Here is a 25,967-nt window from a genome sequence, read left to right as displayed (position 1 = left end):
TAATAGATTTCCAACGGGTTATTAATAGGGGTTTTTAAACATTTTAAAGACTAATTTATGTACAAATAAGTGCTTAAGGACTTCTAGGGAAGATGGTTTTTAAATTACAATGTCTGTTTAATGGGGTCATCAAATGCTTTCAATTCCCTTTATCTTTGGAGGATTTGAGCCTAGGACAGAGGAAAAGAAGTTTGCTTTCGTAGTTTCTAAGAGTTCTCAAAATGGTTCTAGAATCCAAGCTAGGTTTGACAAACTTTTGCCATCCAACTCAAAAACTGCGTACATAGGATAGGAGATACTGTATTTCCTGAGGATTCATTTCTACATTGCATTGATTCATCTAGAATCTCCCAACAAAGTCCAACCCAGAGGGAATTTCAATTCAGGCTTGCGTAAGTAAGAGGTTCGTGCATGTAACAGCAGTAAAGTTGGGATTTAATCAACCAGTGACCAAAAATTTGTGGCTGTGGGGTCCTTGACAGACGTGTATTTTGTAGGTATCTCAATCTAATGTAGCATATTTACTCTAGAAACCACGGTCTCTAAGGAAGCTTGAGCCCTTCTGCTGTTTTTGAAATCCCAGTTGCTCAAGAGTCACAGAGCACAGGCTGTGGCAATCAGCCAAGGACAGAAGCCAAAGTCCCTGGCATCTCAGGCAGTATTCCTGGGTCTCCCTCAGAAATGTCTAGAACCTGGATTGGAACTGATAATATTGGGTGTGTGGATGCCATCGGCCAAGTTCCCACTATTGGAGAGGGAGGGCTGTGCTGAGAGAGCCCTCTGGGTTTTTATGTTCCTCCATGCTAACACACACAGGAGCTACATCTAGCCAACAGAGAAAGATATTCAGACTTTTGGCTTCTTTTACAAGATCCTGAGAAAGGGCTCCTGGGGAAAGGATAATATGCTCAGACATTTCTGATGATTGAGGAGGTAACCCCTTTGATTATTCCCTTTCATTAAAACTCTTTAATAAGAAATTATGTCATGTACTTATAAAATGGATGAATCTACCTGAAGAAACCATATTTCTGCTCACTACTCATCACTTGTATCTTTCTTGAACCTGTGCTTCTAGAGCCACTGTTAGAAGCCTAGGACCTGGTTCTCAACACTGAGCTGTACCAAAGTAAAATACATGGGGGTTTCTCTTTATTTTACCTTTCTTATCTTCTGCTTTTTCTTCCAGAGGTGGTGTTTTTTCAGACACAGAGCCATTACCTTCTTCAGGTTTTACTACATTTTCCTCTCGAGTGGATTCCTCTCCGATGGGTATCATGTGCCCGTTTGAATTTTCAAAGTTAACTGTTACGTCTCCATCTAAAATGCGGAAAGAAACACCTAGATGTCTACCTTGATGGTTTTCTTAAAAATCCGTTTTCCAGTTACTAGGATTATTCGATTTGGATTCATGTTTCAGTTCCTGGGATCAAGACATCCTGTACTGTTTTTACTTTATTTTACTAAATAATTTATTCAAATAAAAGAGCTAGTAAATCCTTAGTCTTGGGGGGAAGCAGCTATATTGGGGCTATCCACTTGCCATCTCCAGACAAGAGGAATAATTATCCTAATTATAAAATATCCCAGGGAGCAGATTCTTTGTTTTTGTTCTTAGGTTTTGGTGAAGTCAATGGTTATGAGTCTCTCTGTCATTCAGAAACTGAACGGTGAATGGAGTAATCTGGAAAAGGAAATAAACATTTTAACACCAAAAACACAGTGAATGCAAATACACAAATAACATGGAATGTACTTACACATACAAACAATTAGTGGGAGAAAATGAACATCTCCAAGCACCACTGTCTCCAGGCCATACCACATCTATTATGTGCAACTTTATACAGTGATATAACTGCAACTGTATATTCAGAGAAAACATGGTAGCAAGGCAATTTTATTTTCATTTTCTTATTTGGGAAAATATTTTAAAATATTCAGTTAAACTGTTATATATAACTAGCAAAAACTCTTAGATTGGCCTAAAAATTATTTGAAAACATTACATAAAACAACATGAAAAAATAGAGTATTTTTTAAAAAAACCACAGCAGAAAATAAAACTTCTAATAACCAAAAATGAAAACCAAACCCAGTGCCGTCGAGTCGATTCTGACTCACAGTGACCCTACAGGACAGAGTAGAACTGCCCCATAGAGTTTCCAAGGAGCGCCTGGCGGATTCGAACTGCCGACCCTTTGGTTAGCAGCCGTATCTCTTAACCACTATGCCACCAGGGTTTCCAAAACTTCTAATATATCATCTAAATGTTAAACGACTAATTTTAATCTCCAAATCTTCATAATTTCTGTCGGTTTCAATAGTGAATGAGATCTTCGCAGAAACTCTTAACTCAGTGATGCCTGAGAAGATTACCCTTAGTTCGTATCTAGAAAATTTTAAGAGGGTTGCCACCATTGTACAAGAAAAACAGAGACTTCAACTTAGCAAGCCTGAAGAAATGCATAATTACAGTTGTTTTTATGTAATTTTTAAGTATATCTATTTTGGTGATCATTATAAAACAGAGACCATCCCTCAAATTTCCATTAAATATGATAGAATTGCTTTGACTCAACAATAAAATCCACTGGTCTTATTGACCAAAACAGGCATGACTTAAGAAAAATACGTTATCATGGAGTAATGTCATGCTCAGAATAAAAAAGCAATTGTTGCTTAGTCACATAACTTCCAAGTACCTATAATCTGATTCCTGTATGAAATTAAAATGAACAATAATTAAAGGCAATATCATTGTAAATAAATCTTAGCAATTTCAAATAAGTTAAGGTAAGAATTTTTTAGAGTAATAAAAAAAAATTATTATTTTATTTTTTTTTAAGGTAAGAATTTTTTAGAGTAACGTCAAACCAAAAAGGAACCAAAAGGCTCTTGGTTCCTATTCTTGAATCCTAAGCTGTTAAAAAAAAAAGGGGGGTGGGGGCAGTACTATAATATGATGTATAAATATTGAGCTCAGGAAAAATAAAAACTAAGTAAAACTAGAAAGTTCCAAGCAAAACAGAAAAAAAAAACATTTTTTAAAAATAAAAATCCTTGGTTTTTAAGTTACCAAATATTAACTTATCTTTGGCTTTTTAAAGAAGAAGCCCAGGTGGTGCAGTGGTTAAGCACTCAGCTGCTAATTGATAGGTTGATGGTTTGAACCTGCCAGCTACTCCAGCAGGAGAAAGATGTGGCAGTCTGCTTCTGTAAAGATTACAGCCTTGGAGGCCCTATGGGCATTTCTACGCTGTCCTACAGGGTCACAGTGAGTCAGAATTGACTTAATGGCAATCGGTGGGTTTTCTTTGACTTCGGCTGTTGATAAAAATATGTTGAAGCCACGACACATGACATTTTAATTCTATTTTAAACATTATTGTATTAAAATTCTTTAGTGAGTTAAATAACTCATTTTTAAAATTTAGAACAAAAAAGCCAGAGAGAAAATTAAATAGTTGTGGCATAAGGAACAAATGGATTATCATACAATAGAAACAATAATGAGGAAGGATACTTATTTCGATGCATGAAATAAATGTAGTGCATATGAAAATAACGTAGAAAAAGGAGACATGTCTATGATAAATATGGAGAAATTCAAGAATAAACAGAGGAAGACTGAAGTTATTAATTAATTGGTAAGTATATTGAAAAGGTTTTTCTAGTTTTGTGTATTAAGAAAGTTGTTTTAGAATTAAAATAAGTCTTTGATATGGTTTACGCATATGAGGAAAATATAAGCAGAATAAAAGAAGGCTGAACTAGGTGGCAGATTACAAAAGGCGGCCCAGGCCCAGTCATATAGGAGCATTTACATGCAAAGAAAAAACTCAGAGAAGAGTTGAGTAAATCAAGAGATGAAACACAAAAAACAAAATAGTGGTTAAATAAGAAGCATGAGAGTGTTTGAAGGGGTTAATCTCTTTATAGAAAACGGGTGAAAATCAGGGATACAGTTAATAGAGGAACTGATATAAGGAGAAAAATCACATATGACAAAAGGTGAGTGATCCACTAAAAGGTTAGAAAGGAGGGCAGATAGGCAAAAACATCTATAATTCGTCATGTTAAAGCTAAGGGAAAAGATGGAAGGAAAGAGCCAGAAAATAAGGGCAAGTCTTAGACTAAGAGCATGGGCTTCTCAGGACAGAAGGAAGATAAATCACTGAACTTTCATACTGAAGATAGATCCTGCTGTGAGAAAGATAACCTAAAAATGACTAATAATAATACCTCAGTATGAGGAGGTGGGGTGGGATGGGGTGAGGTCAAGCTCTGGCTAGCTGGAAGGATTTAATAAATCTATCTGGCTCACTAAGTAAAGGGCATAATTGACAAGGCCTGTCAAGAGCTAAGGTAAGGTCAAGAAGATCAAGGCAAGGAATGAGTCTTCACTGGCAGAAGAGAAGAGGTTATCACCAAGAGCAGCAGCCTCAGGGCTAAAAACAGACCGAAAAGCTCAAGGTAATTGTTTTTGGAAAAACAACAGAAAACTATTTTCTCCAGTCCTTGGTTGAAAAGGGGAAGGACACTACTCACAATAAGCGTTTCCAGGACCTTTCAAACATTAGGTGATTTCTATAGTTCTATATAGGGACTGGAGCCTCTGGGTGCTGCACACAGTTAATGCCCTTGGCTGCTAACTGAAAGGTTGGAGGTTCAAGTCCACCCAGAGGCTCCTCGAAGAAAGGCCTGGTGACCTACTTCTGAAAAATCTGCCACTGAAAATCCTATGGAGCACAATTTTACTCTGACACACATGGGTTGCCATGGTTTGGAATCAACTAGAAGGGAATTGGTTTATATGGGGTCCGTTCAAAACATGGAAAGGTCAGTCATTTATGACTTCTCAAAGATTAAACCTATTTTGTTTAGGTTAAAATTGTTTAGTTCTCTTCATGTTTTAGCTCTTTTAATATTCAGCTGTAAATGTTAAACGAAAAGGTCAAACAGAGCCAGATTTATGGGAAATGAGTACATATTGGCTGAAGAAATTATAATCTATCATACAAATAGTTTAACAAGTTAGGCAGAATAAAAACCAGCAATACTAAGTGTTTCTTTAAACTGAGCATTGCTACTTACTTTTGGGAAAAGGAATCTTTTTCTACCCATAATTTTTAATTGGGAAAAAAGTACCTCTAATTTCTCTCTTTAAAGCTCATTAATAGCTTTGATCATAAGTTTTTCCATTTTTTTCTTTCTTTAAAGTATTTCCTAATAGAGGGTGCCAAAAAAATACATCGGCCCATTCCATAAAGTTGATGGATCAGGGCTCACCTTTGATTGGATATGTACTTTTTCCACTGCCTCTGAAGAGATTTGATGGGAGATGAATTTTGATACTGCAAACCCAACCTCAAGTAAAAAAGTTGGGGGTATGCATTTTTTTCCCAAACATCCCAGACAGGAAATAAATCACTTCAAGGTAATAGGAAATTAGGGAAGACAGAAAAGAAAGATAGAAAGTTCATTCCTAAAGTATAGTGAGAAAGTCTGACAGATCAGAAATTGAAATAAAATACTTAAAACTGTGAGGGCGCAAGAAAAATGGTATTATTCAGTCCAGATTCCCTTGTTTTCTTTGAAGTAGGAGTAAAAACAATAAAGTGTATCCCAGTTCCACTTCAGAATTATTCAGATTTTGTAAAAACCATGCTATTTGGATTTATAAATAGTGAATGCCAAAAACTGTTAAGCTTTTTGCAAGGAAAATATATCAGGAAAAGAGAAGTACTAATTTCTCAATTCCAAATTAATAACATTTTATTTGTTCCTTCGAAGAATAATAATAATGCTTTACCCCAGCAAACATTAGAGGAAAAAAGGCATGCAATAAATCAACAATGTTGCAATGGAAGTTTCCTTTAGCTTTAATAGCAGTGGGAGCAATGAAAACCATTTGGCATTATTTGGAGAAATAACAAATGTTAGTGTCTTCTTTTGAGGGTCAACCTCAGTTTGTATCTAATCCTGTCTTTTTTGAGCAAGATTCCCCCTTGAGAAGCTAGCTAAAAAAAGGGAAAATTAGAGGTAAAAGGAAAGAATATTTGAAAATAATACTTGTTAGTGAAACGGTGAGAGGCAACTAGATTCAGAGAAATGAAAATGGAACAGTACTGGGAAAATTACTTGAGAGAATTCATAAAGCAAAGTAATTTCATTTGCTCATTCATGCCTTGTTGATCATACATTTGAGTGTATTATAGAGTGTACAGGATGAGAAACATGTTTACCATCTCTTTTCTCTCTGTTTTCTTGTCTTGGTAGTCTTAAGAAACAAACAAGGCATGAACCGTGCTAAAACTTTGCCTATAGTCAATTGAGCTAACTTGTGTGGAAAGACTGAAGCTCAAGAACAGAGAAGAGAAGGAACCATGTAAGCATTTGTATCTTATCTACGTGTCTAGTCCAAATGTGCCTTTGGAAAGCTGTGGGTTTAAAATGACATATGGTGAAGGATTCACCAGGAAGTTCACTGAATTTCTTTCCTATAATGCCTCAGATTCTCCACAGCCCACAGCGGCATTATAGATTAAAGCAAGAATCTTGGAGTGCGTTACTCCCTGCTTTATCTGCCACAGACCATTATCTTAAAATTCAAAGCAAATGGAAAGAAAGATCAAAGAATGAAGGATCAAATTATTTTAAATGTATGATTAATTTCCTCACCTTGATCAGGCAATTCCTTAAGAACTCCCCTTCTTATCAGCTCCTCTCTACTTTGTCTTGTGGATATCTTCCTTTCTAACACTTTTAAAAAGAATAAGCAAAAGTAAGAATCAAGTCATTGCTTGAAGTAATTATGAAACACATTCCAAGTAGAATTGAGCACATTCATTCTGTTCACTTGAGGACTCAAACCCCAGTTTTTGTCATGGTCCAGCAAAGCGTATCACTGGAGCCAAATCAATACAGCTAGAACAAGGGCAAGTGACTCCAGCCGCTGATCTGAAGCCAGGCCATAATATCTGGCCTTCCAAATGATGATGTTTGGCCAAAAAGCCAGCCATATTGTTTCATATTAACTATAGAGCATACAGGTCACTTCTCACTTTGAAATCTACCTTTCTTTAATAATAACGCATTCTAAGACATATGCATCTATGGAGGCACAGTGCATGTAGAAGATATATATGTATGCTTACCTAAAAAACTTCCAGTAAATATTCAGGTGACCCACCTGAATCCCAGAGAGAAGAAACTACTTTTCTGGTGTTTTCTCTCTTATACCATCTATTCCAAAAGTCTAACACATGGGAAGTCTGTAACTCTTTTCCCTGCCATACACAGAAATTCTAGAGTGTTCTGGTATATCCCCTGACAAACCTCAAGTCTTAGAAGGATGGAGAAACGAGTTAAGAATGGGCAGCTTTCACAGATACATAAAGGGATGGGACTCGCAACACTGAGGCTTCCTTCCTCTGGAAGAAATCTAAGTTCCTGGTGGTACAACTTTAAAAGGGAGTGTAGGAGCTCAGGGGTGGGACCTCAGTGGCAGTATTCACTTTAAAAACCAAAAACCAAACCCAGTGCCATCGAGTCGATTCCGACTCATAGTGACCCTATAGGACAGAGCAGAACTGCCCCATAGAGTTTCTGAGGAGTGCCTGGTGGATTCGAAATGCCAACCCTTTGGTTAGCAGCTGTAGCACTTAACCGCTACGCCACCAGGGTAAAGTATTCACTTTATATGTGTAAAATGTGAGTTCTTGAGTTCTACACGTCTATGCAACTGCTAGCTCCATTCCACACTTCCAGGGGGCAAGAAGGTATGCACTCCTTTAAGTCACTAATCCCCAGAGTATGTTCTGAAGTATTCTATTCCCTCCAGATGCTCTGTTCAAGAAAAGCAACTTGACACAGCAGAAAAAGGCTAGAGAAGGAGTCTAGGGCTCTTTGGCGAGAAGGAAAAGAACACTGGTGGAGACTGGGTAGCTGGGCGGGCCTACATTTCTGGCCCTCCCTAAGCTTCCGACCCTTGGACACATACTCTGCAAATCCTGGAGTCACCCTGGACAACAGAATTTCAAGACTCCAGCTAAACCCCATTACCCCAAACCATAGCTACCACATGCAAAGGGAGCATGTTCTAACACTAGGAACATGTTTTCTCCCATGCTTCAAGTACCCTGGTGCAAGGACACCTGCAAGTAGGAGGATGAAGGGGGAGAAAGGGGGACCTAGGGCATGGGGGTCAGCTGGGAGCTTTGAATAAGTATTTACTAGGAGCATAGACCCCAGAACAGCAACACTTTGTCTCTCTTGAAGAAAATGAATTTTTTTTCCCTTTGTGGTAACTAAAGTTGTATATTCTCTTTTTATTTGGAAAGGACAGAGTAAAGCTTGATGTCTAACACACATTTTATATGACAATTCATGGCTGGAATCTCGGCTTCCTCCTAGTCAGTGACCTGATTTAACTTATATTTTACTTGCAGGATATATGCTCTGTTGTAAGTTTTGTCAAACATTTTTTGGATAGTATCAGAATATAAACAAATAAGAAAATGACTAAATTAATGAATGAATGAGCAGTCAAAAGAACGATAATGGACATTTTACTGATTTCAGTGGGGACATACACAGAACCCTCCCCTCTTCCTTTAGATTACCCAGTTACTCCAACTCTCCACCCTCCTTTCCAGAAGCAAGTAACAACAGCTCACTTAAATGTGTTAAATGTTTGTGGTTTCAATGGACAAAGGTAAGTGGGCACGGGGCCATTCTTTCATGAGAATTCTGTAAAAAGAGTGCTATTCTTTAAATACAGGTTCAGCTCGTTCAGGTCTTTGTCAAATGGCAGAGAAACCTGGTCAGCACAGGATGCCAAATAACAACCACCACAATGACGCTGTGGAACACTGCTGAGAAGTGCAGGGGGTCTGCAAGGATCCCGACTCCCCTTTGCCTTCCAGGATTGTCTGAAGCCATTCATGCTTGAAAGAGGCTGTGAGGGGGGCAGGACTCTGAAGACCCCTGAGCCAGTCTGCCTCAGCCCCCACTCCTGGGGGTGGGCCAGAGATTCCAGGCTGTTCTGTCCTGGGCTTGAGGATGGAGGTGGCAACTGCCAGAGCAAGTGCTGCCAGTCCCAGGAATCAGGCCATATTCTAGAAAACCGAACGCGCTGCCACTGCAAACTGTAGTCATTGTGGCTGTCTTTCTTATCTTATTCAGCCCCTTGCTCATGTGAAATAGAAATTTTCGTTGTTTGCTGCCTCTGTAAAGTTGCCTGAAGCAATAAAATGATGGTTGTCAAAAGCCTTGGCTTCTAGACAAGATTGTCTGTAACTAGATGTGTGACCTTGGGCCGTCTCTTCAAGTTCCTGGGCTTCTGCTCTGTTATCTGTAAAGTTAGGGATGGGATTCAACGCTTGCTAAGGGGAACTCTCACAGCTCAAATGCTGTGTGGGTCCTGCGATCCTGTGTCATTAACCAAGGCCACTCTGTAATCTCTACTTGGGGCATCTTTAAAAACTTTCATTAAAAAATAATCTGAGAGCCTGGAACGTATCAGTTTTTGTTTCTGCCTTTCCAGTATGAGTCTCAGAGGACGCTTTAGTTTTAGTGTTTTTTTTTTTTTTTTTGCTTTAATTCTAACTTAATCTCAGCTAAAAATTCCTCCTTGTAAACTCTGGAGCTTTGAAGCAGCATTAGCTTCCTGCCAAGAGTCAAAACCGACAGCTTTGTTCTTTTGCTCTAGCGCCTATAAACAGACCCTGATAAGAAAATGTCTTTGGTTATTTGCTTGGTTTTTGGCTGAGAGCATTTTTAACACATAATGCAGATACCCATGTCCAGGGCCAATGAGAACAAACTTCAGGCAACTGACCATGGAAGGTATGTTGCTAAGGCACAAAATTCCAACCACTGCTCTCATGGACTTACAAGTATCTCACTCTTCATCTTTTAAAGTATTTCACTTATGTTTATATAGTGTCTGTATATTTGCAGAGCACATTCACTGGACACTTTTTCATGGGCTCAGAAGGTTTTTGCATTGGAATGAATCTGAGAGGTCATTCCAGTCCAACGTGCCATGCAGAGCAGGAGTCGTCTCAGGAACATTCCTGAGATGTGGTCACCTGCTTCAAAACATCCAGAGTCATGTGCTCACGTATGGCAAAGTCCACTTCATTTATTGATCATCCACGTTTTTAGCAGGGTATTCTTCATAAGGAGTCAAAATCGCACTCCCTGGAACTTCCACACATTAATTAAACTCGTGTCATCTGTGGCTCTAGACTAGGGGAAAGTCATTTGTGAGTGCAAAATTGCACGAGATAGCTCATTGACAGTGAAGTGGATTATTGATTATTTTATTGATTATTTATTTATTAAAAGGTAAGAACAGGCAGGGCAGAGATCATTGACCACAGTAGCTAAGTTTCTCCATGGAAAATGCTGTCACCAATCAAGTAAGCGGCTCATAGTTACTCATTTTCATTCTAATCAAAAAAGCACGAATTTTTTTCATTTTGCTTTAAGTGAGAGTTTACAATTCTAGTCAGTTTCTCATACAAAAACTTATACATACATTGTTATGTGACCCTAGTTGCTCTCCCTGCAATGTGACAGCACACTCTTTCTCTCCACTCTGTATTTCCTGTGTCTATTCAACCAGCTTCTGTCCCCGTCCTGCCTTTCATCTTGCCTCCAGACAGGAGCTGTCCACATAGTCTCACTGTCTTCTTGGGCTAAGAAGCACACTCCTCACCAGTATCGTTTTAGTATTGTATAGTCCAGTCTAATCTTTGTCTAAAGATCTGGATTCGGGAATGATTTTAGTTTTTTGCTAACAGAACGTCTGGGGACCATGACCTCTGGGGTCCCTCCAGTCTCAGTCAGACCATTAAGTCTGGTCTTTTTACTAGAATTTGAGGTCTGCATCTGACTTTTCTTCTGCTCCATCAGGGATTCTCTGTTGTATTCCCTGTCAGGGTGGGAATTGGTGGTAGCTGGGTACCATGTAGTTCTTCCAGTCTCTGGCTGATGCAGTCTCTGATTTATGTGGCCCCGTCTGTCTCTTGGATTCATATTTTCCTTGTGTCTACGGTGTTCTTCATTCTCCTTTGCTCCAGGTGGGTTGAGACCAATTGATCCATCTTAGATGGCCACTTGCTAGCTTTTAAGACCCTAGACACCACTCACCAAAGTGGGATGCAGAATGTTTTCTCCATACATTTTGTTATGCCAATTGACTTAGATGTCCTCTGAAACCATGGTCCCCAGACCCCAGCCCCTGCTATTCTGCCCCTCGAAGTGTTTGTTTGTATTCAGGGAACTTCTTAGCTTTTGGTTTAGCCCAGTTGAAAGCACGAGAGAAGTTTACACCAAGACCAAGCATCTGCTTCCCTCCCTGCGTTGGATGAATTAGTGTCATGACTGTTTGTCATGTTTATCACAGTCCACATTCTTCTCTTTAGGAAGTGAAGGAAGCACTGTCCCCCATTTTCCTGCCTTCATGCTTACTCTCAGATTTTTCAAGTATTTGAAAATGACTAATCTTCTGAAAACTTCCAATGGCTTCCAATCTCACTTTGAATATTATCTCCACTCCTTACCCAGTCTCTAAGAGCCTCCTGGTCTGGCCCTCACCCAGCTCTGACTCCTCTCCTAACTACTCACTCCCTCCTGCTCTCTGTTCCAGTCCCTCCCAGCCCTGCTGCTCTTCACTTAAGACATGCCCCTGCCTTGTGGCCTCTGTTCATACTGGGACTCAATTTCCCCAGACACCTGTATGGCTTGTTCTATCACTTCCCTCAAGACTATGCAAATATCGAAATCAAATATAGAAATCAAGGAGCCCTGGCGGCCCAGTGGTTAAGTGCTCAGCTGCTAACCAAAAGGTCAGTGGTTTGAATCTACCAGCTGTTCCACAGAAGAAGGATGTGGCAGTCTGCTTCCATAAAGATTACAGCCTTGGAAACCCTATGTGGCAGTTCTACTCTGTCCTGTTGTTGTTGTTGTTGTTAGGTGCCATTGAGTTGGTTCTGACTCATAGTGAAATATGTACAACAAAATGAAGCACTGTTTCATCCTGTGTCTTCCTCACAATCGTTTGAGCCGATTATTGCAGCCACTGTGCCAATCCATCTTATTGAGAGTCTTCCTCTCTTTCACTGACCCTCTGCTTTACCAATCATGATGATGTCCTTCTCCAGGAATTGGTTCCTCCTGATAAACATGTCCAAAGTATGTGAGATGAAGTCTCACCATCCTTGCTTCTAAGGAGCATTCTGACAGTACTTCCAAGACAGATTTGTTCATTCTTCTGGTAGTCCATGGTATATGGTATATTTAATATTCTTTGCCAGCACCATAATTCAAATGCATCAATTGTTCTTCAGTCTTCCACATTCATTGTTCAGCTTTTGCATGCATATGAGGCAATTGAAAATACCATGGCTTGGGTCAGGTGCACCTTAGTCTTCAAGGTGACATCTTTGCTTTTTAATACTTTAAAGAAGTCTCTTGCAGCAGATTTGCCCAATGCAATACGTCATTTAATGTCTTAATTTCTGCTTCCATGGGTGTTGATTGTAGATCCAAGTAAAATGAAATCCCTCACAACCTCAATCTTTTCCCCATTATGATGTTTCTTATTGTTCCAGTTATGAGGATTTTTGTTTTATGTTGAGGTGTAATCCATACTGAAGGCTGTTCTCTTTGACCTTCATCAGTAAGTGCTTCAAGTCCTCTTCACTTTCAGCAAGCAAGGTTGTGTCATCTGCATAACACAGGTTGTTAAGGGGTCTTCCTCCAATCCTAATGCCCTGTTCTTCTTCACATAGTCCAGCTTCTCGGATTATTTGTTCAGCATACAGATTGAATAGGTAAGGTGAAAGGATACAACCCTGGCGCACACCTTTCCTGACTGTAAATCGTGCAGTATCCCCTTGTTTTGTCCAAACAACTGCCTCTTGGTCTATGTAGAGGTTCCACATGAGCATAATTAAGTGTTCTGGAATTCCATTCTTCATAAAATTATCCATAAGTTGTTATGATCTGCACAGTCAAATACCTTTGCATAGGCAATAAAACATAGGTAAATATCTTTCTGGTATTCTCTGCTTTCAGCCAAGATCCATCTGATTTGAGCAATGATATCTCTTGTTCCTTGTTCTCTTCTGAATCCAGCTTAAATTTCTGGTAGTTCTCTGTTGATGTACTGCTGCAACCATTTTTTGAATTATCTTTAGCATAATTTTACTTGCATGTGAACAATTTCCACATTCTGCTGGATCCCGTTTTTTTAGAACAGGCATAAATATGGATCTCTTCAATTCGGTTGGCCAGGTAGCTGTCTTCCAGATTTTTTGGCATAGACGAGTGAGCGCTTCCAGAGTTGCATCTGTTGAAACATCTCAATTGGTATTCCGTCAATTCCTGGAGCCTTGTTTTTCACCATTGCCTTCGGCTAAGCTTGGACTTCTTCCTTCAGTACCCTTAGTTCTTGATCATATGCTACCTCCTGAAATTGTTGAACATCAACCAATTAATTCTTTTTGGTACAGTGACTGTCTATATTCCTTCCATCTTCTTTTGAAGCTTCTTGTATCATTCAATATCTTGCCAAGAGAATCCTTCAGTATCACAGCTTGAGGCTTGGATTTTTTTCTTCAATTCTTTCACCTTGAGAAATACCGAGCATGTTCTTCCCTTTTGATTTTCTAACTCCAGGTCCTTGCATATTTCATTGTAATACTTTATTCTGTCTTCTCGAGCTGCTCTTTGGAATGTTCTGTTCAGCTCTCTTACTTTATCATTTCATCCATTCACTTTAGCTACTCTATGTTCAAGAGCATGTTTCAGTCTCTTCTGACATCCATTTTGGTCTTTTTTTTCCCCCCTGTCTTTTCAATGACCTTTTGCTTTCTTCAAGTATGATGTCCTTCATGTCATTCCAGAATTCATCCGATCTTTGGTTATTAGTGTTCACTGTATCAAGTCTATTCTTGAGATGGTCTCTAAACACATGTGGGATATATTCAAAGTTGTACTTTGGCTCTCATCAACTTTTCAAAAATTTTCTTCAGTTTCACCTTGAACTTGCATATAAGCAATTGATGATCTGTTCCAAAGTTGGCCCCTGGCCTTGTTATGAGTGCTGATATTGAGCTTTTTCATTGTCTCTTTCCATAGATATAGTCAACTTGATTCCTGTGTATTCCATCAGGTGAAGGCCACGTGTATAGTCACTGCTTATGTTGTTAAACAAAGGTATTTTCAATGAATGAGTTGTTGGTCTTGCAAAATTCAATCATGTAACCTCTGGTGTTATTTCTACCACCAAGGCCATATTTTCCAACTACCTATCCTTCTTCTTTGTTTCCAACTTTTGCATTCCAATCACCAATATTTATCAATGCAACTTGATTGCACGTTTGATCAATTTCAGACTGCGTAAGTTGGTAAAAAAAAATCTTCTGTTTCCTCATCTTTGGTATTAGTGGTTGGTACGTAAATTTGAATAACAGTCGTATTAACTGGTCTTTCTTGTAGGTGTATGGATATTATCCTATCATTGACAGCATTGTATTTCAGGATAGATCTTGAAATGTTCTTTTTGACAATGAATGCAATGCCATTCCTCTTCAATTTGTCATTCCCTGAATGACAGGCTATATGATTGTCTGATTCAAAATGGCTAATACCAGTCCACTTCAGCTTGCTAATGCCTAGGATATTGATCTTAATGTGTTCCATTTCATTTTTGATGACTTCCAATTTTCCTAGATTCATACTTTGTGCATTCCGTGTTCTGATTATTAATGGATATTTGCAGCTGTTTCTTCTTATTTTCAATCATGCCACATCAGCAAATGAAGGTCCTGAAACCTTGACTCCATCCACGTCATTAAGGTCTACTTTGAGGAGGCAGCTCTTTCCCAGTTGTATTTTAAGTGCCTTCCAACCTAAAGGGCTCATCTTTTACCAATGTATCAGACAATGTTCCATTGCTACCCATAAGGTTTTCACTGGCCGATTTCTTCAGAAGTAGATTGCCAGGTCCTTCTTCCCAATCTGTCTTAATCTGGAAGCTCTGCTGAAACCTGTTCACCATGCGTGACCCTGCTGGTATTTGAAGTACCAGTGGCACAGCTTCCAGCATCATAGTAACATGCAAGCAATCCCCAGTATGACAAACTGACAGCTAAGTGGTAGATTCTGTCCTATAGCGTTGCTATGAGTTGGAATTGACTCAACGGCAACGGGTTTTATAAATCCTTTTCCTGCATACTTGATATAGAAAGGCTTGCTCCCCTTCCTGTTTTTCCATCTCCTTACTCTGTAAAACATGCCATCACCTACTGACAAGCTGCTTAGTAATTTGTGTAAGTGCCTGTTGCCAGTCTGCCCCCATGAGGAGGAAATTGCAATAAGAACCAAAACGTTGTCTCTTCTGTTTACTGCTGTATCCCCAACAACGGCACTCAAAAAATAATTGCATTTGTTGAGTAAATTAATAAAATAGACTAATAATGATAATGGCCTTGTTGTCTCTCCCCTTCCCACCTTCAATCTAAGAGAAAGCAAGGGAAGCTTGTGGCAAAACCCTAAAGGACGACAAAGCCCTCTGTCTTCTTCCTCCTTTTGTCCTTGTCTGTGCCAGCCAAAGGGAAAACCCTCAGCTCTCTGTCCTGTGGTTTACGGGGAAAACATCCCTATATTCTGTGAAAGAGGGACAGATACCTCTGTGTAGAGGACAGACACCAGCAGCTAGCAGTTATAATACAAAAATGGGCTCATCGTAAATTACATATGCTTTATGATTTCTTCCAGGGAATGGAGTGGTGGCCAAGCGGTCTCCATTCAGAAGAGTTTGGGGCTTACAGGGATAGATTAACCAGTGACCAAGGTATACACAGGCTTACAGTAAGCAAGGTATGCACAGGCTCAATTGTGCTTACTTACTAATCTGTAGTGCACACTTTCACATGGGTTTTACCACGTGCTATGGCAAAAAACAGGTGAAATTGTGCACTACAGATTAGTAAGTAAGCACAAGTACGACCGTGCATGCCTTGCTTATCAGGTAATCTTCCCCGTGTTTACACCACTAGCTCCTTTCTTAAGATGCGTGGCCAACATTTCATATTACTTTGGAAGTCTCTGTGAGAGTAAATTCTGTAATCATTGATTACGCTTATGTTTTCTTTTGGCTGATGAAATAGAGAGTCCTAATTCTCAATTCCTATGCTTAATGGTTAATGAATGAATGTAACAGAAGAGCAAACAGAAGACTCTTAAATAAGCGTGTCATATTATCATCTTGGTTCTGAGTACTGAATGGGTCTTACTGTAAAACTGTGATGGAAACACAGAAAACGGCTTGTCTTGTACTGAAAGAGTTCTATGAGAGAACAGCTTTTCTTTTCTCTCCTCGACAGCAGTTTCCAAAAACAGAACAGCAAGATATGGTCTTCCTTTGAAAAGACCGTTTACTAAAGAAGAAAGAACTACTAAAATGTCACCCAACAGGACATTTGCAAAAACCTTCCAAAGTATCTCAGGAATGTAAGCAGAGAAATAAAACCAACAGCCCCACCTACGAACACTCAGGGGTCTGGCTATTTTCTTGTTTATCTCATCATCCCACTTTACACTTAAAGAATCAAGTCAAGCTTTACAACTGGTCCCAACTGTCCACGCTTCTCAGCACTTTTTCCTTTTTATCTCTCTTTTACGCAAGCATGATGTTTAAGTCAAATGACTTCTTGGCATTTCCTAAACATCTCCTGTACTTTCTCAGCTCCACTCCATTTTTGTTTCTTTTTCCCAGAATTAGACCATTTCCCCATCGCTCTCTGATAAAATCTTTCTCAGTTTCAAGTCCTCAAACAGCACCCTCTGCATGGTAATCTCAGCATTCCTGCTAGGAACTAGAATTAATAATAACTTTCCCTGTGCTGCTAGCGTACTTTTTAGTTAACTGCTCTGTGCTTCATCTACACAGCCGCTACCTTTAAGGGTTCTTTTAGAGACTATCTTGGGTTTTTTTTTTTTTTGAGTTAATATAAGAAAAGTGCTTAAGTCAGTGTGTATATATATTCATATATACACGATTCTATTATAATCCCCACGAAGGATATCTTTATTATTTTATCCTCTTAATGCCAAAATAATACATTGCACAGAGCAGATCGTGGACCTAAGTGTCTTGTTTTGTAGGGGGGGCGGCAAGGACATGTCTAGTATCCTTTCTGCTTCTTTTACAACAGCTTTCTTGAGTTTTTCCTTTGGGAGACCACATTTCCCCAACTTAGTCATGTCATTTGTGTGAGGCTAACACCATTCCTGGGCTCTAGGGCTGGTGCGCTGCCAGGCCTATCCAATCAGAGCCTAATATCTCCCTGGCCTTGGTGCCTGGTTCACAGAGCGGTATGTGCCCAAGTTGCATCAGTTAGATTCAAGCCCAGGAATTTTGCTGGAACAGCAGGAAACAGAAGGCTCTTTTTACTCTAGAGTTGTGAAAGCTAGCTGAATACAATCCTAGACCTGCTAGTGATTACCTTGCCTCCACAAGAGGAGAGCCTAACTTAAAAAAAAAAAAAAAAAAGTCAATGCAGAGGAACATAGACTCAAAAGAAGGAAAATGACAATTCGTGATCACAGCTCTTGAAGACCTGGGTCCAATCATGCCTGGAGGTTATATGCCCTGGGTTTTCAGGGATATGAATCAAAAAATTCCCTGTTTGCAGAAGTCAGCACAACTGGACTAAACCAACAGCTAAGAAGTCTCCTGAATACAACCAAACACTTCGAGGGACAGAGTAGCAGGGCCTGGGGTTTGGGGACCATGGTTTTGGGGGACATCTAAATTAACCAGCATAACAAAATTTATTAAGAAAATGTTCTGCATCCACTTTGGTGAGAGGTGTCTGGGGTCTGAAAAACTTGCGAGCAGCCATCTAAGATGTATCAGTTGGTCCCAATCCACCTGGAGTAAAGGAGAATGAAGAACACCGTAGACACAAGGAAAATACGAGCCCAAGAGACAAAAGGGCCACATAAACCAAAGATGTCATTAGCCTGAGACCAGAAGAACTAGATGGTGCCTGGCTACCACCAATGCCCACCTTGACAGGGAACACAACAGGGAGTCCCTGACGGAGCTGGAGAAAAGTATGGAGCAGAACTCAAATTTACATAAAAAGACGAGATTTAATGGGCTGACTGAGACTAGAGGAACCCTCGAAGCCATGGCTCCCAGACACTCTGTTAACCCAGAACTAAAAACATTCTCTAAGCCCGCTCTTTAGACAAAGATTAGACAGGACTATAAAACATAAAATAATACTCATGAAGAGTGCGCTTCTTAGTTCATGCAGACACGTGAGACCAAAACAGCAGTTCCTGTCCGGAGGAAGGATGAGAAGGCAGGAAGGGACAGGAGCTGGTTGGGTGGACACGGGAAACCTGGGGTGGACAGGGGGAGTGTGCTGTCACATTACAGGGATTGCAACTAGTGTCACATAACAATATAAGTATAAATTTTTGTATGAGAAATTAACTTCAGCTGTAAACTTGCACCTAAAGCACAAAAAAAAGCCCGTTTGCTTAAGCCTATTATTTACCAGCAACGAAGAGTACTAATCAAAAAGATGATATAAAAAGATGTTTTTTAATTGAGTTTTCTTCCATCAGAGACCAAAGATTACTTAGGTTTTCAAGTCACAAACATGAAAAAAAAATTGATAGACCCCCTTTTTCCTCCTCAAGAGTTTGAAATTTGGCCAGGCCTTAAGAAAGAGGAAGATGGGGAGATCTACGTCCCTTCCTCCTCTTGGGACATCAGTGTCACGACTTCCCCCAGAAACTTGATAGTAATCATCTCCTTTTTGATGCTTACTGAGCATTTTCATGTTTATTTTTTCTTCAGTTCCACCAGTAGATAGTCTGAGCAATTATTTGTGTTTTCTTAGTACACAGATAAGGACACTGAGACTTAGAGAGGCTGAATACATTTTCCAGTCACATAGCTAGAATCTGGTTGAACCCAGATGTGTCTAGCTAAAAGCATACCACATGCATTCCCCAAACTGAGTTGGTAAGTACTAAGATTTCAACTTTCCCATGAGAGGCGCAATGCTTTCTAAACTTTCCTTCAAGATATCAGGCAGCAAAACAACTTTTTGAAGTTAATTTCAAAGCAAAGATATCCCTTTGATAACTAAAGTGTGCCTAACCCAAGCCATGATCTTTTCAATCGCCTTACATGCATGCAAAAACTGGACAATGAAAAAGGAAGACAGAAGAAGAATTAATGCATTCAAACTGTGGTGGTGGCAAAGAATACTGGATATACAGTGGACTGCCAGAAAATGAATACATCAGTCTTAGAAGAAATCCAACTAGAATGAGCCTGAGATACGAAGATGGTCAAACTTCAGCTTGCTTATATTAGACATGTCATCAGGAAAGACCAACCACTAGGAAAGGACATCATGTTTGGTAAAGTAGAAGCTAATCAAAAACAAGGGAAACTCTCAATGAGACACAATAGCCGCGACAACAGACTCCAACATACCAACGATCATGAGGATGGCGCAGGACAAGCCAATGTTTTATTCCTTTATACATAACGTTGTCGTGAATCGGAGCTGACTCAACAGCAACTAATTATTAAATGAGTAATGCATTCTCGTATTTTAAATTATAAAAGGATACAGTAAAAATTCTCGCTCTTACCCTGTACCCCACCTACCCAAATTGAAACCGACCTTCACTCACAAACAGATAACCACTTTTATTAATGTCTTGCATATCCTTCCAGAGTTTCTTAGGCAAATTCAAATATTCATTTTAATTCCTCCCTTTTTACATAAAAGGTAGGATGCTTTACATACGCTTCTGCATCATGCTTTTTCACTGAAACAACTACACATAAAACTTTCATAAAGTATCAGGTGGTAGGGGTGACTGAAAAGGTTGAGGTGGGGAGACTCTGCCCTTTGCAAACAGCAGCAGTTGTAATCACTGCCGTTTCTAGAGGAGGTGAGCTGAGAACCACCACAGCAGATCAACCCAACGGGACTCGAGATTATCATTCCCAAGGGAAAATTCAAGACCAGAACAATGAGCAAGTCCTCAGTTCCAGATGGATCAGGAAGTACAAGTAATCTCAGGATAGCAATTAGCAGCCAGGATTTGTGAGCTACGTGAAACACTGCTTGTTCTTCCTCCTTCCTCTCTAACTCTTGCAAACCCGTGAGAAACACATGCATAAGACAGGAGCTTTTGGATTCACCCAGTTCAATGAAAAACTTGAGTGTTTCCATTTCCTGTTTCTTCATAGTAAAAGATAGCAAACCCAAGATACGGTGAGACCACAGAGGGGACCAATGCTTGAAAAAAAGGATAGTAGTAATAAAAAAAAAAAATCCCTAGAGTAACCTAATTCTAAATTCACACTAAGAAGAACAGACTAAAGAACTGACTTAGAAATGAGTTTCAACTGTAAAGGGTGATAAGAATTTTCAAACTAGAAAATCATAAATAATAACCATTAGAGGGGAGGCCCCTACAGGGCAGAAAGCCAGAGCTTTTCATCTCGACGATGCCCTTCCCTATGATCTGAATCCGTGGGTGGTGTAAATGGTTGACGCACTTGGCTGGTAACTGAAAGTTTGGGCGTTTAAGTCCACCCAGAAGCACCTTGAAAGGAAGGTCTGGCAATCTACTTCTAAAAAACCAGCCACTGAAAACCCTGTGGAACTCTGTTCTACTCTGATACACATGGGGTCTCCATGAATTGGAATTAACTTGAAGGCAGCTGGTTTGGGTTGATAAATGAACAGAACATATTAAAACATCACCAACTCAAACTAACAGATGAGGCAATTAGCCTAAATTAGCAAGAAGATTGAAAAGGAATCTCCAAAAATCCATGTTTATTACTTCTATATACATATCTAACCAGACTACATTTCTCAAGGACAACTAAAAATAAGCATTTAACTTTCCCCTCCTCCCACCTACCATCTTGCCTGCACAATGGAACAGTATTTGTGAAGAACAGTATTCTTTTGGCAAAACTAGCCTGGACCTAGATAGACTGAGCCAGGAGGATAAACTATACCTTGATGCCTGTGTGACCCTGCAGGAATAGGATAAGAGGTAACTTCAACTAATTTTTTACTTTCCAAGTAGCTAAATCTATAGCTTTTCACTGCAGCTAAATCTATAATGTTTAAAGTTTGACAGCAATGCTCCCTTTCAATTTTTTATTCTGGTTTCAAGATGATACCAGGATCGCACCATTCTTCTTGAAGACTGAAAAGGCTAGAAAATAGACTATAGGTCAGGAAGTATATATTCCAGCCTTCTTATGAATACACTTTAAGTTCAAATCCAGACCCTGCAACTAACTAGCAGTAAGTTGATCATAAGCAAGCTCTTAAACCGCTCCTTGTCTTTGTTTCTACATATAGAAACAGATATTCACACCTAACTTGGATGGCTACTAGAATGATAAAAACATCTTGCAAAATGGTTTAATTTTGTAATGACGGACACAGGATACTATGCATTTGTCAATGCGTTTGTTTGGCACAAAGCATGGACCAAATTAATGTTAGTTTTTTTCTCCCTTACTTTGCATTTTCTCCTGTATACATGTGATAACATTCCATTGATATTTTTAGTTGGATATGTTTATTCAACTAGAAGGCAGCATAGTACAGGAATTAAGAGTGAAGAACTCAAGCCAGGCAGCCTAGGTTTAAATATGGGCTATGCTACTCACATGCCCTGGTATCTAGGGCAAGTTATTTAATCTTTCTGTGCCTCAGTTTATTCACTAATGAAATGTGGAGCATAATAGTAACTTAACTCATAGGGTAATGGGGAATATTACAAGCACTTAAAACAATGTCTGGCACACAGTAAAAACGTAATCTTAAATAAAACTTTAAAATGAGTAAAAGAAAAGTATTTTCACTTTTATTTAAAAAAAAAACACTTATAATTTACTTTGTATGTTGCTGTACAAGTAGCAAATTGTACGAATTACCCAAAGGGTACATTTTTCAAACATCATGGGGTGAGAACTAAATTGAAATTTTTAGCACTGAATTAAATTGAAGAAACTCAGCAAAAGCAAAGGATGACATAACAGCAGCAATATGTCAATGTCAGATTTAAAACAGGTGATTAAATATGTTAACCTGATAAACTTTAGCTGCCGTCTGTAATGTTTTATATTTGATCCATGTAAGGTTTTCTTGAAAGACAAATTAAATTATAAAACTCATTTGGACTACAGAGTATTACGTCAATGCTGAGAACTGTGTATCCAAGATAAAAACTAAATCAGAATGCTCAATATCATATATCATTAAAAAAAATATCATTAAAAAAAAAATTACGTCAATGCTGAGAACTGTGTATCCAAGATAAAAACTAAATCAGAATGCTCAATATCATATATCATTAAAAAAAATATCATTAGGGAACTGCAAATTAAAACAACAGTGAGATACTACTACATACCTATTAGAATGGCTAAAATTCAAAAACACTGACAACACCAAACACTGGCAAGGATGTGGAGCAACAGAGCCTCATTCAGTACTGGTGGGAATGCAAAATGGCACAGCCACTATGGAAGACTATCTGGCAGTTTCTTTCAAAGCTAAATTTAGGCTTACGCTGTGATCCAGCAACTGTGCTCCAAGGTGTTTACCCTAAATGAGTTGAAAACTTACGTCCATATTAAAATCTGCATACAAATACTTAAAGCAGCTTTATTCATAACTGCCCCAACCTGGAAGCAGCCAAGATATTTTTTAATGGGTGAATGGATAAACAAACTATGGTATACTCCTACAATGAGGTATTATTCGGCCATAAAAAGAAATGTGTTCAGCTACAAAAAGACATGGAGGAACCTTAACTGCATACGGGTACCTGAAAGAAACCAGTCTGGAGAAGCTACAAACTATATGATTCCAACGATATGACATTCTGGAAAAGGCAAAACTATAGAGACAGTAGAAAGATCAGTGGTTGCCAGGGCTCCAGGGATTGGGGGAAGTGAGGAACACAGAACATTTTTAGGGTAGGGAAGCTATTCTGTAGGTTACTGTAATGGTGGACACATTTCTGAAAGCCCCTAGTGCCGTACAACAAAAAGCATGAACCCTAAAGTATACTATGGGCTTTAGTTAATGATAACGGATTGATGTTGGTTTATCATCTGTAACAAATGTATCATACTGGTGGGCAGAGAGGAGAGGGAGTATGTGGGCACTCTGTGCTTTCTGCCCAATTTTTCTGTAAAATTAAAAAAAAAAATTTTTAATCACAAGGAATTAAAAAAAAAAAAATCATGTATCTTCATTGACATGAATTCTCAAACTGTTTTCCAGTAACCAGTCTCCTCCAAATATGTTTTTGATTCTCTTACATTTCTTGCATAGCCTCTTATGCCCTGTCTTAAGTACTAAGTAAACACTTACAAGGAGCCCTGGTGGCGCAATGGTTAAAGCACTGTGCTGCTAACCAAAAGGTCAGTGGTGAGAACCCACCAGCTGTCCTGTGAAAGAAAGATGTGGCAGTCTGCTTCCGTAAAGATTTTCTGGCTTGGACACCCTATGGGGCAGTTCTCTCTGTCCTTACAGGGTCACTATGAGTTGAAATCAACTTGGTGGCAATGGTTTCGGGTTTGGAAATACTTATACTTCGGAAAAAAGAAAGCTTCAAGAGTATTAGTTTTAAAACATAGAGTCTGGCTTTGGGAAGCAGTTGAAGAAAACCGGGACAAAGGGTGTTATAAATATTGATGAGCAAATTCCTTTCACTTAACAATAAGAAATAAGGATTAATAGCACAATTTATATTTCAAGTGGGAAACAAACCAGGAAAATATGTAAGACAAAAAAACAATCACTTTCCAGGGCTTAGCGTTTAGTGATAAAGACCAGATTCATATCACAGGATGAAAAATAACACATATACACGCAAACACACACACACACAAAGGAAAATAATATGCAAAGGAAATAAAATAATGGACTTTCCTGACATGAGTTCTCTGACCCAGGCCAGAAGGAGTTCTGTAGTTACTTTTAAAGTGTTTAAAGGTGGCACCACTCCAAAGGAAAATGAAATTAGGAAATTACCCACCCAAGTAAGTTATCTAAACGATCAGGTCTTCTCTTAAAGCAATATAAACTCACTATGATTCATCCAAATGGAAGTCTTTTTTATTAAGAGAATGATGGGCACATTGCTACTTTCCTCCATAATTCCCTTAGGAATCAAATGTGGCAAAAAAGAAAGAAAACCAAGTAGAACAATTCTATATACGCCATTTAATAATCAGAAATCAGCAAAATTACTACCACCCATGGCTTGTTTAAGAATGTTTTCATAGAAAGGTCACCAAACATGGCTTGTTCAGCCAAGTTCACTCCCTTTAGAAGGACCCGTAGGGTCGCTATGAGTTGGAATCGACTAGACGGCTACGGGTTTTACAACGACTGTCTGTGTAAAAGGCTGGAGGCTTTGATACTAGCCAGCTCTATGGCTGGACAATTTATACCCAATGCTCAACCTGTGTTAAACAAACAATATTCTCATTTTCTAGAATGGACAGGAAGTAAGGGAGTCTCCTCAACTCCATTTAGAAACAAGATTTTATGGTTTATATTTGTCTGTAAATGGTGGTCCTGATGGTTTGGCCATTTACTGCTCAGCTGGCTCTTTTGAACACATGATGGAAGGTGCCCATGTTTATGAAACCACTAACATCAATTACAACAATGTACAAAAATGACACTTAACCACTGCATCACCAGAGCTCCTCCATACAAAATTTAGCACTCATTTTATATTACTCCTTTCCATAAATGGGTTTTATCCCTGGAATAGGCCTGTAATGAATAATAAATGCTCCATCAATAAAAAGGTAGGGCCATTAAGATTCTTTCCATCTACCCGTGTGTGAAAAAGACTGTACCAAGAGAAAAATTTATTCTATTGGGAGGAAAAAATTAAGAGGAGTATTTAGTCTCCTTCGTTTTTTTATTGGTACATATATATACAAATATAATACAACTTTTGCCAACTCAACTTTTTTTTAATATGTACAATCCACTGATGCCATTATGTTAATTATGAAGTATCTTCACAGTTAATACAAATTGAGGAAATATGCTTTAATGCCATCATAGATTCCTAGGAAAACAGACTAAAAGAACTTCAAACAAGTGGGTATAGTAAAATTAGTATACATTATCTCTCTTAGACCCACAAAATTTGTAACACCCATTTGGTCTGATTAAGCTTAGCTTAAAAGTACACAGATACACAAACTGAAACACAACGCCTCCTTTTTGTGTCAATGGTGCTCTCAGACTCATATTTTTTAAAGGCTGTAACTACAAAGAGCAGTCATGGTTATTATTTAAGTTCATTACCCATTCATGAGACAATGGGTCCCCACTCTGTCCATTAAATTTGTGAAATATTTATTTTGTCTATTATGGCTTCTCAAGGATCCTTAGGGGTCTTAAGTGGGTCCCACTGATGTGAGCACTAAAGAAGGACTGAAAATGGTACAGTCTTTCTGCAGCTGTTTTCCCTCCAAAATTCCAGCAGCCTCCAAATCATAAAGATTCACCAGCAAACACTCGTATGTGGGGTACAATAAGGCCATTGAGAGTCTTTCTTCCATTCATTCATTCAACCAACATTTACGGAATACTTAACACATGCCAGGCATTATTCTAGTTCCTTTGGGATATTACCAGGGAAGAAAACAAAAATCCCCTGTCTTCACGGAATTTATAATCTGTTTTTTTTTTTTTTTTACATATATGTGGAGGACAGGTAATAAACAGTAGATGTATTTTATAAAATTTATAAGTCATATAGTATGTTAGAAGGTAAAATGTACCATGGAAAATGAAAAAAGTAAGGTAGAAAAGGGGAGTCAGAAGACTGCT

General features: G+C 38.9%; 1 protein-coding gene across 5 annotated transcripts in view; it reads right to left on the bottom strand.

Moving 5' to 3' along the window:
- The window catches only part of PHACTR2 (phosphatase and actin regulator 2), a 337,195-nt gene that overhangs the window by 61,449 nt on the left and 249,779 nt on the right, over positions 1-25,967 (bottom strand). For all 5 annotated transcript variants that reach the window (XM_049902589.1, XM_049902579.1, XM_049902599.1 and 2 more), the window contains 2 exons: positions 6,685-6,765; positions 1,162-1,320 (listed from right to left, as the gene is read on the bottom strand). In XM_049902589.1, coding sequence (XP_049758546.1) covers positions 1,162-1,320; positions 6,685-6,765 — 240 coding nt within the window. The remainder of the gene's footprint in view (positions 1-1,161; positions 1,321-6,684; positions 6,766-25,967) is intronic.

Source organism: Elephas maximus, chromosome 1 (genome assembly GCF_024166365.1).
Source record: "Elephas maximus indicus isolate mEleMax1 chromosome 1, mEleMax1 primary haplotype, whole genome shotgun sequence".
NCBI lineage: Eukaryota > Metazoa > Chordata > Mammalia > Proboscidea > Elephantidae > Elephas > Elephas maximus.
The sequence above is the reverse complement of the archived record's forward strand: the minus strand, read 5'-3'. Positions and strand labels throughout refer to the sequence as shown.